The 13,836-nt window shown below is 42.1% G+C and overlaps 1 protein-coding gene across 1 annotated transcript in view; it reads right to left on the bottom strand.

Moving 5' to 3' along the window:
* The window catches only part of LOC118315736 (NT-3 growth factor receptor-like), a 64,035-nt gene that overhangs the window by 41,097 nt on the left and 9,102 nt on the right, over positions 1-13,836 (bottom strand). Inside the window, exons 2-4 of the mRNA XM_035643261.2 lie at positions 5,380-5,454; positions 4,366-4,437; positions 973-1,044 (exon numbers count right to left, since the gene is read on the bottom strand). Coding sequence (XP_035499154.1) covers positions 973-1,044; positions 4,366-4,437; positions 5,380-5,454 — 219 coding nt within the window. The remainder of the gene's footprint in view (positions 1-972; positions 1,045-4,365; positions 4,438-5,379; positions 5,455-13,836) is intronic.

Below are 13,836 nucleotides of genomic sequence, written 5' to 3'. Positions count from 1 at the left end.
AGTCACAAAAACCAATGTGTGACTCGAGGACTGCAATGATGATCAGGCAGTTAGGACTGCCTGTCGAGGTACACTGTGGAGGTGAGGCTTAGTCAACTGGAAGGGCGGCTCTGCATGTGTGTCTTCTGTGTCTTTTCATGACAAAACATACTTTGGAGATATTTCTCCTTGTGAAGGATCGTGTAGTGTGTGACCCCCCGTCACAGATGAGTCACGTGGTGTCAACAGCACAACGACTGAAAGCCTATGATTACAATACAGCACGTCGCGTAGTGTGAACGGCACAGCGATCTGACCACTTTGAAAATCCTGTGCTGTGCCCAAGGCATCAGACATTTCTTCCTGTTAAAAGTGAGTTTTTTCTCTCCACAGTCGTCAAGTGCTGATCGTTGTTTCTCTGTAATATTGTGAGGTCTCGACCTCACTATGAAAAGTGCCTTGAGACGATGTATGTGGTGATAAGGTGCTATACAAATAAAATTGAATTGAATTGAATGATGCCAACGACAGTCTTAGCTCTGCCATTAATTCACTAATAATAGTATGTAGCCACCTGCGGCCAAGATCACTGCGGTAAGACACAACGCAAGATGCACATTGTCACATAAGTTAACATCCAAGTTGTGTATGTCTGAACCTCTTTTTAAGACAAGCAGCCAATGAGTTGGTGTGATGGTGTGGATAGGATGGAGAGGGAGAGAGGAGACATGCCATGACAATAAACGGCCGTTCAAAAGAACTGACCCCTGTCTGTGTTGTCGTGAAGAGAGCTACAATCATACAGCTGCTGCGTCACTCAGCTCCACCCACAGCACCCCTGGGGATGCTCCCTGCTTAGCTCCAAATCAGCCATCCATAAACACTGGTACGTTACAACGATTCAGGTTCGACCCTGAAGAAAACCTCCAAACTGCTCTTCAAACCCTGCTAGTTCATGAGACTGAGGTCTCGAAAGGGTGAGGGTGGACTTACAGTTCAAAGAGCTGCAGCTGTTCAAAGATCTGCCAGGACAATGTGGTCAACATTGGGTTCTTGGACAGGTATCTGAGGGAGAGAGGGAGAAAAAGAGAAGGTAAGACAAGTGTCAGAAACCTCAGCAATGTTACACCTAGTGTTGGCTAGTGTGTTAGATAAGAGCCCTGGTGTCGCAGCTGTACATACAGGCATACAAGTCATCGCTGCAACAAGTCCTCCAAACTATGTTGTATGTGTTTGTGGGAGAAAGCTGGAGTACCTGGAAGGACATATTCAATTTATATCAAAATATATATTTCACCTGATTATGTGGACATTATTCAGTTTAATTCAATGTATTTGTGTACCTGCTAAACGTTGGTGCCCAATGGCCAGGAGCAGGAGTCAGGAGTTAAGTCTGTCACTAAACTCTTCCTGACGCTGCTCAAATATAGACTTTCAACCTCTGATCTCATGAACTTCTTTTCACTCCATAATGCTGTTTTCATGAAAGAAAACTTCCTGACATGAGGAAGGAAGCGAAGCATCTGATATTTTAGGGGCATCAATTAGGCTAATTTGTTATCCTTGTACATGCTCGCTCAAATACGCACAGATGGCATTCATCATGTTTAAGCACGTCATTTACACATTTTTCTGAAAATAGAAGCGTTTGATGAATCAGACGAGGCCTGTCGGTACGAACTGACGGCACGGACAGATGTAGGAGAAATCTAGGGAAAGGACACGAACATTTTCACACATAAACACACACACTCAGACGTGTGTGTGTGTTAGAATGAGCAACAATGGAAATGAGACATAACCATAACAAGGTTAGGGTCTGTGTGTGTGTGGTTATCTTGTTTGCAGAGGTAAATGTGAACATAAATGTTCATGATCAGATTGCTGCGGTGTGCGCGGATACAATTTAGAAATGTAATCAACTGTTTGTATCTACATTGATTCCTCCTCTCGAAACTGTTTCTTCTCTACTATTTGTACAATATCTAAACTGCACAGCATCATTTAATTTCGAGGGGCCATGTCACTTCAACATAAATATGTAGTAGATTTCACAGACTGCTGGAAACCGTTGATTATAATTTGACTGTATTTGACTTTTGTATGTTTAAATATTTTTTCAAATGTCAAATTTTTACAATTTATAAAAGTAAGGGCTGTTTTTAAATGTAAAGTGAGGTAACTCATCATGGTAACTTCAAGAGTAGGTGGGTAGGTTTGACTTGAGGTATGTTGCCATGGTAATTTACCATGGATCTCAATCTGTTCCATCAGTTTTTGTTCGTGGTTAACTCTTGTCACCCTGAATAAGATCCACCGACACACAAAAAACCCAATCGGTGTCATCGTAAGGAATGTGAGAGGATCAGTCCGCAGGTGAGGATGTTTAGAGAACAAATCCACCGGGACAACCAATGATGTTCTTTATGACAGATATATTAATTATCTTTGATAACTTCTCATTCCAGAGTTCCTCTCCACATTCAGTTAGCACTTTACGTTACATCTTTACATTGTTAATATCCTTTTGTGCACCTTTGTGAGAAACAGCGTTGAGATGTGTTAGAAACAGACCTCAAATAGAGTCTTCTTTTAGGCCTCTATCCACTGAGAGCTGAAACGGTGTGTCACCAGTAGAACAATCCCATCTTGGATCAAGGTTCACATCTTAATCACAATCAAATGTCAGTAGTTCATCTTCTACTATCACATTACCGTCATTAGTTCTAAATATCTCCGGTTTAATGCGAAAGAACGCACCACCATGTTGCATCACAGCTTTTTGCAACCGTAGCTAACTTTAACCTTTAAATATGTTGTCATATGTGTAAAATAAAAGAATATCTGTGGTATAACACATGATATTATGGCTTAACCTGAACAGCTTTCTAATTAACAAGTCCTTTTTGTTCCCTACACTGCTGTGAAACCTTCAGCAGGGATAGTGCAAACATGTCTAGTTCTCAAATATGATACAACCCCAGCCATAATATACACTGCTCTGAAATTAAAGGGGGCACTTAATAGCACAGTACAACACACAATTAGTTAAGCTTCAGGGATATCTATCTGTCCATTTTGGAAGCACATCACCTGCTTTGGTGCAAATGAAAGTGACAACAGGTGCAACGGAGAGGCCAAAGCAAGACGAGCCCCAAAAGAAAAGGATTTTGCATGTGGCGAACACAGACATTTGTTCTCTCCTTATCCTTCCTGACTGATTCTTCTCTAGTTCTGCTAGTGTCTTTGTCACTACTGGTAACATGAGGCAGTACCTGCAGCCCAATCAGGTTGCAGAGGTAGTCCAGTTCCTCCAGGATGACACATCCATACATGAGGTCACAAAAAGGTTTGCTGTGTCTCCCAGCACAGTTTCACGAGCATGGAGGAGATACCAGGAGATCGGCCATTACATGAGGAGAACTGCATCAACCCAGCAGCAGCCACCTGAAGCTCAATCTGGACAAGACTGTGATGTTCTTCCTCCCAGGGAAGGTGTCTCCCACCAACGACCGCTCCATCACCATTGAGAACTCTGTGGTGACCCCTGCTCAAACTGCAAAAAACCTGTGTGTGACACTGGGCGACCAGCTGTCCTTCGCTGCTCCTGCAGATTCATCCTCCACAACATCAGGAGGATACGTCCGTTTCGAAGGCGACCCAGGTATTGGTGCAAGCTCATGTCATCTCACGTCTGGACTACTGCAACTTCCTCCTAGCTCGTCTGCCGACATCCGCCACCCAACCTCTACAGCTCATCCAGAATGTATTGACCCGGTTGGTCTTCAACCTACCAAAATTCTCCCACACTATAACCCACCTCCACACCCTGCACTGGCCTCGGGTGGTGGCTAGAATCAAATTTAAGGCACTGCCTACCGTGCTGCAAATGATTCAGGCCCTTGGTACATCCAGGACATGGTCAAACCTTACACCGCAGTCAATCCTCTCCGCTATGCTGCTGCCGCCAAACGGCTTGCTACTCCCTCACTGTGAGGGGCAGGCAGCCACCGCTCATCTAAATGCTGTTTGTTTTCTGTCCGGGTTCCTCAATGTTGGAACAAACTCCCCATTGACATCAGGACAGCAGAATCCCTTCAATGCTTCTGTCTCAGACTGAAAATTCACCTGTTAAGACTTCACCTTACTCCCTGAATTTATTATATTGAACAAAAAGAAAAAATACCTACAAACTAAAATGGAGCACTTGAAGTTGTTTTTGCCTGTTTGATAAATGTTAATCAACACTCATGATTTTTGAACTTTTGGAGTAATATCTTCATGGTTGAATGGACTCATTGTAAGTCGCTTTGGACAAAAGTGTAAGCTAAATGACTGTAACATAATGCACTTCACAATTTTATATTTTTGAGACTGTATACTCACATGTAGCGCAGGTGGGGGTTCTTGGAGAAGACACGAGCATGGATTGTATGCAGGTTGCTCCTTGTAATAGTGCTATAACACGCATGCACACACAAAAGAGAGAACAAGAGCTTTGATGAATTATTTTCTGCTCCATCTTTCTGAATTAGTGTCAGTTAGAGGAAGAAGGAACAGAACAGGAACAATAACCAGAGACAATTCAACAAAAACAAAAAAGTACAGAAAAGTACGACAGTCAGAAAAGAAAGAAACATATGATAATACAAGATGAACAACTGAATGAAGATAGTAATTTTTAAATCACATCATTTTTTACTTTCAAAGCTGCAAATTCAAGTTATTGGTTCTTGATAAATGAGACCGTGATTAATAAACATCCATACTAGGGAGGATTCTGTGTGACACCAACCAACAGTCTGTTGTTAACAGCACATGGGTGAGAGCAGTGGCCTGTGCATAGAATCCATGCCAAAAGTTAGTGTCGCATTTTCACAGAAAATGAATGCAGGTGTCAGGTGAGGTGGCAGTAGAAGGCAGAATGCAAGCAAAAGCCCAGAGCCATCTCCGGTGAGCTCCGTGCACCTGCTGCACCCGACATTATAGTCATGTGATCACTGATCTAATTAAAGTAAATTAATGAAATCATCTTTGGCAAAATATTCAGTGTTGGAAGACCTTGTTAGGCTTATACCAACACTTTGTTTGCCAGTTATATAAATATATATATATATATATCAGAGTATATGTTCACATAGATTCACTTTTTTCCATGTCGGATTCTCATATGTACATGGTTACTTTTTGTGTTTTTTATTGGAACTTTCTTTTAATCAGAAAGCATCCCTGTGCTGTGGGGAATTTCATACTAACTGGACCGTAACTGTGAAAGTCACACGTAGCATTATTCTGATGCACAGGAATGGAGGGAAATATTCTCAGCAGCCATGAATTTGAGTGGTGATACACTACAACAGTGCATGAACAAACAGACAGACAGAATGTCTTAGTACATACAGCCTCTCTAAGCCGGTGTAGAGTTCCATATCCACGTCCCTCAGGGTCTGCAGACCGGTCCAATTGTCAATGTATCTGGAAAGAAGGAAAGACAAGATGCATCAGTTGGGAAAGTATTAAAAACTGCCATCACATTTTCTCAGTCATAATGTCACCGGATTACATTAGTGTTGTTTTGCACGAAAAAGTCCAAAAATCCTTTCCAATAATATGAAGGCTAATGATAATATTAAGAAAAGCAGCCAAAGTTTTTGTGTAAACTGCCGTTCTATAACATGTATGAATGTGTTTCTGTCAGATACCGACAGCAGGAGGATGTAACTACGTGCTCCTTTGTACCAAAGACAAAGGAAAGCAATGGAACTCCAATTCCCAGGGTCCTTAACCTTGTGTGAAATCTGCAAACTCCAGCTACTTTTGGTCATGGTGCGTCCCAGAAACCATGAGGTCACCAGGCCAGTAAAGCCCAGCTCCTCTTCTCTTCACGCTCTTTCCTGTATCTTCCTCTAGGGAGATGACAGTCTGTTCTCATGAATCCGTGTTCATTTCGTCAGCTATTTTAGATTAGTCTTAGTCGTTAGACGAAAATGCTTATTAGTTTTAGTCACATTTTAGTCATGTTTATTCTTCATAGTTTTAGTCGACGAAAAGTCTAAATGTTTTCTCTCTTTAAAATCTATTAAATGAGGCTAATACAAGTATCGGCAATTGAAATCAAGGTGACAGGTTGTATCAAGTGTTGAAATTCCGTAAATAACATTTCACTCTGAACAGTTTTACTTATGGATTCATTACTTTAGTCTTCCTCTTCTTCAAAGAAATGAAGATCATTTTCAGACATATTTCATATATATAGGTGGTGCAGGTCCAACCATCTGCAGCTGAACACCTCCAAGACCAAGGAGATGGTGGTGGACTTCAGAAGGAAGAAACCACATGTCCAACCCGTGTCCATCGAGGGGGTCGATGTGGAGGTGGTCAGGGCTGCAGATGGACGACAAGCTGGACTGGACAGCGAATATGGACGCTCTACACAGGAAAGGGCAGAGCCGTCTGTACTTCCTGAGAAGGCTGGGGTCCTTCAACATCTGCAAAAAACTGGTGCAGATGTTTTACCAGTCTTTGGTGGCCAGCGTCCTCTTTCATGCCGTGGTCTGCTGGGGAGGAAGCAGCAAGAAGAGAGACGCTGGTCGACTGGACAGACTGGGGAGGAGAGCTGGCTCAGTGGTGGGCACAGAGCTGGACTCTCTGGTGACAGTGGCAGAAAGAAGGACCCTGGACAAACTGCTGTCCATACTGGACAACACCTTCACCAGGCAGAGGAGTGTTCAGTGGCCGACTGCTGTCCCAGTCCAGCTCCACCAACAGTCCCCCGGCCATCCGACTGTACAACAGCTCCTGGTCAAGGCAGGGAGGACAATAGAATAGGACAATTTATTTCTACCTTCATTTGCACATCCATTTGCATTCTTCCCGTTTTGCACGGTCATAAGCTAGTTTTTTATTGTTTAATATTTAATTTTGTATTTTTATTTTATGTAGGATTGATGTATGTTTGATGTGTGTATGTTCGTTAATGCTGCTGGATGCCTGAATTTCCCTCGGGATAAATAAAGTATCTATCTATCTATCTATAAATAAGATTAGCAGAGAGGCTGCTCGCCACTGCTGGAGACATCTAACTAATTCTGCTAATAAGTCAAGAGATATGTCTGACTGTGTGTGTGTGTGTGTTAGTTTGTGTCATATCTCTAGAACCGTTCATCTTATCAGCCTCACACTCACGAAAGTGCCGTGTTGAATTTGGACATGCGTTACGTTCAGAGTTGATACATGTTGAATCAACAGCCGATCAGCGCTGTGGAGCAGTAGCAGTAAAGACGATGTCAACCACGACAACGGTGTGTTCACAACCACAGAGTAACAACTGATTCTCCGGTTCAGAGAATCAGTTTGTGACACGTGTGTCGTCTTGGTTACAAAGGTACGCATGAAAAGATCAGTTTGAGTGCTGTCTGTCCATCTGTCTTCTTGGAATTGATTTGCTGATTTTCCCTCGCTCTCACTGACTCAGTGCTTGTGTTTCCCTTGTCCCTGTGCCGCAAGCAAAGACATTACCATACACATATTTCTCTCAAACACCACAACTTGTGGTCAAAGGAATACATCCTCTCAACCAACCAGAACATCAACTGTTTCTTTTCTCCCACAATGAGTTTAAAAAACCTGCTGCTCTGCACCTGCACTTTATACACTTTTTAAGATTCTCTGTTGAAATATAGTACAGTATAAAGAAGAAAGAGACCTTTTCTAATTCTGCATTCTAATTGATTCTAGTCTGCAGGTCTTCATGTAAAACCTACAGTAGCATCTAGACTAGAAATGTGGATGTTCAATGTGGTTCAGCTTCTGTGCTGTGTACTGTATTGTGACTTTTTGTTCTTCTTGCGTTCCCTGAACGTTTTGATCCATGCATACAAAGAGCAACACAGGGTTGGAACCTTTTTATAGTTGGATAAGATTAGATCAAAGTGGCTTCACTGAGGTGCATTAAAGATTCATCCTTATATAAGTCATTTCTAACAACCGTGAATAGATGTCACCAATAGAGTTTGAGTATTTGTGTGAGATATGAAGTAAATACTTAACACACCAGCATCATACTTGTACAGTCTTAGAGCTTTTAGAGAATATCTTCATTCATTATCATTGAGACACGGGCTGATTTCAGAAGGTGTAGACTTTAATTCAAGTCTCCTAATTGTTATCACATATTGTGTCCTTACATCTCAATTATATTAACTATTAATTAAGATTAAGAGTAATTATGACAACAAAATAAAACACTTTTCTCATGAATTGACTGTTGACAAGCCTCCAGGACTCTGCTGCTGCCACAGTGTCACATTTGACTTGTACAGTTTATTTTAACTCTTCGTATCTCCCCAGAATCATTGTGCGCTCTTCCACACTCAGTCACTCCGGGTCAGTTAACGCAGATTTAACAGACCGACATCATAACCAACCTTCGGAGTACCATTTAACTCAAAGTCAGGCAGCCAGGATTTGTCAACCTCGAGGTTCTTTGTCAACCCCAAGTTAAATTGGGGTAAAGGTTTACCTCGCTTCGTACTGCAGGCCTCTGGTGGACAATAGAAACACTCCACAAGAATGATGTGTGGATGTGTGTATATTCCAGAAAATAGCCTAGAATGCTGGGGAACTCCCATCATGCACTGACCAACCTTTTCTCTGCCCCCGTGTTTTTCCATCACATGTTACTGTGTTTTCTCTCTCCGCTAGAGCTGGAAAGTCTGCTCCTCCGATGTTTGGTTGGGTCACTTCCTGTCAGGCCTTGTTGTAGTCTTTGTGTTTAGGCAAGGCCGTTGATGCTACCTGCCTACCTCTGACGTGTAACCGATTATTCTAAGTCACAAAATTAATTGAATGTAATATTATTATCGTTTTTAACAATGTCATTGCATCTACAGTATGTCTATCTCTTGTGTTTCTCTGTAATATTGTGAGGCCTCAACCTCACTATGTAAAGTGACTTGAGACGATGTATGTTGTGATTTGGTGCTACACAAATGAAATGGAATTGAAAATAGTCTTCTGTTCACTGGTATGTTATTTGGGTTTTTTTCATAAATCATACAACACCACTTGTTTTATGAACCTAAAGGCGTCCACAGAATAACAGCATTTTCTCACCACAGCACAAGGTTAAAATAATTATCTTAATTATCTATCTCCTCTGCTCAGGTCCTGACATTTCATCTTAATTTCCTGTTTTATTTTTTGTTACTTACCTGTCCTCTTATTTCAGATGCCCACTTCCTGCCACTGTGTTTGTCTGCCCTGCTCTAATGTGTTTCACCTCCTCTGTGTGTTGAGTCTACCTGCTGTCTTTGTCTGTTGTTCAAGCCTTCCAGCATAATTCGACACTGTCCTCCAATAAACACCAACCAGATAGGTTGATTTTGAAGCAGTGCATCTCGACTTGTGTGCTCGCTTTAAAGAGCGCAGACCTCTAGCGGTAGTTATGTACACGGCCACTAGAGATCAGCGGTCCTGGTTAGTCCGTCAAGTTTGTGTATTTGAATGGATTTGCTTATATTCTGTAAAGTAATGGTGACCCTGACCTGTACAAGCTCATCAACCATTCATTGGTATAACAAATAAAACCCCACGGTGCTCTGACAAACAAACATACTGTCTGTCACCGGTAGAGGCGCTATTTTAGGAAACGGTCGATATGGTCGTTTTTACCACATAGTAGTTGGTCTAATAGTTCGACGTATGAGTTGGAGGACTTGTTGGTGTCACCATATTGTAAACACTGTACGTACTGTGAGTGCAGTATGTCCAAGCTTGTTTTAAAAACTGTAGAAACAAAACACATTTCTCAATAACATTCAAACCCAGAAGTGGATTCAATGCCCTACACTTCCACTGTCACTGTCTGTCCCCCTCCCCACCTCCCTGCCTCCCCCTCTACTCCCTTTCCTTCCTCATCTTGGCAGTGTGTGAAGAGTCAGACCTCTCACCCATACAAACCATCAATGTTTGCCTGCCAGAGCAGAGAAGGAACCGCAACATTACAACAGCTTCCTACGCACTCTGCCTTCAAAGTGTAACAGCCAGAGAGATGGAGGTGAAGAGAGGGACAGCAATGATGCTGCTGGTCCAGGAGATAAGCTAACAGGTGGCTTTCTACTACAAACCAGCATTAGGACAAAGAACCAGTGCATTTCTGTTACACCTCGTCATGAAAATGTTCGCACTGTGGGTGTATCACTGTCAAAATACATGTGCCTTGAGATCTTAGCAAACAGTCATGATGCCTGTTATAGGGCTGTCAACTTAATCATTTATATACTTTGTGAGATTAATTTGCCATGAGAAGAAAGTTATATAATGCACAAAATATTAAACCAAAAATACATGATCTGCCCCTGCATGAAGCATAAACTTTACCTTGACTGTAGGGCTTGTCAGGTGCAGTGGAAACGTGTCCGTGAAGTCCTGGGTGTCAAAGACTGTGTTCCGTTTACTGATGGGAAGTTCTGCATCAGTTTTTGTTCTTCATGTGTTTGGGTGAATCGTCAAGCAGAGTTCTCACCATCTGGAGAGTTTGCTTAATGATTAAACCAAATTCATGCTCCCGCTTGTATGTCACTTTTTCTTTGAGAACCTCCTTCTTGTTGCTATTTGTTGCACAGCAGGGAGTTTCCTGATGTCCCCCCGCCCCAACCCTTGGCTAAGCACTGGCTACTGATTTTTTACAGCATGAGATACATGATATTGAGGTTCAATACCAATCCCTATGGATTGAATGTAAATCCAGCCTCGTGGTCCGTGCGTGTGTGTGGATCAATAATGCCTCCCCCTTTAACTCTCTCTCCACTAATGTTTTCGATCTTTCAGAAAAGCCAACCTGTCATTATGAGACCAACTGTGGCCAACAGGCTGCTTCCACCGTCCTCAGCTATCACACCCTATTTACACTGAGCCGGACATCCAGCAGGAACAGGAGGAGGAAAAGGTAGAGACAGAAATATGAGACAGAAAAGGTTGACGGTTAAAGAAAAAGGGTAGAAAAAAAAAAGGTCCTCCAACTCATACGACGAACTAGGCTGTATGCGGTAAAAATTACCATATCAACCGTTTCCTAAAACAGCGCCTCTACTGGTGACATGAGGTACGCCGCAAATACGTTTTCGCCTCACAGCAACGTCTTAAAGCTGTTGTGAGATCACTATATGCATTTCTTAATAGATGGGGGTGATATTGTTCTTTCACATGACTGGGTAATTTGTTCGAGTCCTATCGAGACTGTGGTCTCGATTAGGATGTAGGGATTTTCTGACCTGTCAAGACCAGGGTCAGCAGCATTTCCAGAAGTTTTTTTTTTAGTATTTTTTAAAACCTTTGTAGTGTGTTACACATTTTCACATTTTTGTCCTGAAATGTTTTACCTGTTGATCACACAGGAACAGAAATGTCAAGGGATCATTCTGTCTGCAAGTAATGCTCCATATATTGAAAGTACTGAAATGAATCTGGAAGTGAAATGAATCTGGAAGTGAAGGTCTCAGTCTAATAACTTAAATTGACATCGAGATTCCTCTTTGGCAAGATAAGCTGAGTGTCAGCCTCCAACACTTGCTTCCACAGGGACTTCTGTCACCACCAGCCTTCAGGATCTTCCTTCACATATTAAAATCAATTCAAAAATATTCTATGCTCACTTTGTACAGGATCCAGAGCAATCACTCACTCATTGCCACAGACCTTGTGCTAGTCTGGCTATCACAAACAGTCTACAGTATCCAGTCGCTCCTTTCTCCCAATAACTAAAACTCTTTGCCTAAATTAACGTTTGTGTGAACTCGTATCAATGCTTCAACATTACTCATCCCACAAGAGGTCTAGTAGATTTATATGGTCAGACAAATATGGGGCGGTTCTCCTTTCTTACAGGGAAGTTTAAAATGAAATGTAATACCTGAGTAGATCCATGATGACCTGGCCTGCTTGAACTACTCAGAGAGTGTCAGCGAAACAGAGCAGAGATGATAAAAATGGATACCTTCTTCACCGACAATGACACTGACAGATTTTTACAGGGTTAGGGGTTTACAGGGTGGTGCCCCGAATGACTAGTTTCTAGTAATATTCTTCTTATTAATAATTGTCTTTGATAATTATTAAAAACTTGCTAATTTCCAGAGCCTCTCTTACCAATGCACAACACTGCATTTTTTTCTCCAGTCTCTGATTCCATCTTAAATTTAGTGGATGTACCCATCCCCACGCAAAATAGACCATTAGTTGATAGTTCACAGTCAGGACATGTATTGTACCAGTCCCTCGAGTTCCAGACACAGATCTTTCAGTAAGCTGCAGAAACCAGTGAGGAAACAAAGAGTAAGTTTAGTAAGAGTAGTTTTCCTGTGTCTCCTACACCTGTTTCTAATGTGTCTCACCTGTGTTCAATTGGCCCCGCCCACCTTGTGTCTATTTAGTCTCTGTGCTTCCCTTTGTCTTTGTTGGTTCGTCTGTTATTTTCCCCGGTCTGTTCCTGGGTCTGTTCCTGGGATTTTCCCCCTGGCTCGTGTTTTAGTTTGGACTACTTTTCCTCTCATATTCCAGTCACACACACACACACACAGGATTTGTTCCTTTAGCAGAGAGTAATGATTTGGAGGTTAGATCATTCTAACACTACAGAAATGTGTGTAAGAGGCAGAAAGAATAAAGACAGCAGCATCTCTGCAGTGTAGCAGGAGGATTTCATCTCTTCTCTCACTGGATCTACACTAACTCGATATGTCTCCGTCTCTAACTGAGGGTCAATTGGTTCCTGGTCAGGATGATGAAACATTGTTGAATATCTATCTGTAGATTAAAATCCTACAGTAAAATCAGTGACACAGTACAGTATCTTCTACTCACAAAACCCGTCCAGAGAATGAGAGACTGATGTGAATTCTTTGCTACGACCTTCAGTCTCCATGTTTCCGCCAGCTGCATATGGGAGATTTGGTGCTGTAGCGTGATCTAAACAGACTCAAAGATTACACATGAGATGACTCATTCCACTAACAAACAGTTAGCTTCATCTGCATAGTCAGAGAGGAGCACATATTGAGTAAATGGACTGTATTTATATAGCGCTTTTCCAGTCTTATCGACCACCAGAAGCTATTTACAGTAGAAGTCACAATACAGCACTTCTATACCCAGCGCTTCTATCACACATCCTTTATACACCTGTCGGCAGAGCCGTCAGAGGCAGTTTAAGGTTGAGTGAATTGTCCCAGGCCTTCTGATTAGTGATGACCCTCTCCACCACAGCCTCATCCACAGCTGAGTCAAAATCCTGTGTTCCTGTACAAAAAAAATAAATGGACACATTTCATTATTTTGTATTATGACATCATAGATATGATGTCGGGGACATTTCTGTCCTGACTCTAAGAATGTTTAGTCTAGTTCGAAGGTCGGTGGTCCTTTTTCCTAAATGTACTGAGACAGAGTTTTTCCATGGAGACAGCCATTCTGTCTGTGAGATGACAACACGTGATTTGGAGAGTTAAATACCTCACTCCGACTGGGATAGGGAGGTTTTGGGACACCATGCACTGACCACTTGTTGATCTGTGTAACGGACCAGAAGTATCTGCAATATATTGAGCTCTTATAAAGCTCTAATAAATACTTCTGCTTTAGACATCCACGGTCTCCGTCTTCCTGATTCGACAGCATAAATTTTTCCAATACACCCTGCTTACACACAAAAGCAGTGCTTCAGCAGAGACAAGTCGTACAGAGTACAAGTAGTCTGCAGGAGGAGTCCGCAGAAAACACGGGTGTGTAGCGTATATGTAGAGCACTTCCTCAGACATGAGGCTAGAAAACAACTCTATATATGGTATAGAAAAACTGGTA

This window comes from Scophthalmus maximus, chromosome 7 (assembly GCF_022379125.1).
Source record: "Scophthalmus maximus strain ysfricsl-2021 chromosome 7, ASM2237912v1, whole genome shotgun sequence".
In the NCBI taxonomy this organism is placed as follows: Eukaryota; Metazoa; Chordata; class Actinopteri; order Pleuronectiformes; family Scophthalmidae; genus Scophthalmus; species Scophthalmus maximus.
Note: the sequence above shows the minus strand (reverse complement) of the source record. Positions and strands in the feature narration are given on the sequence as shown.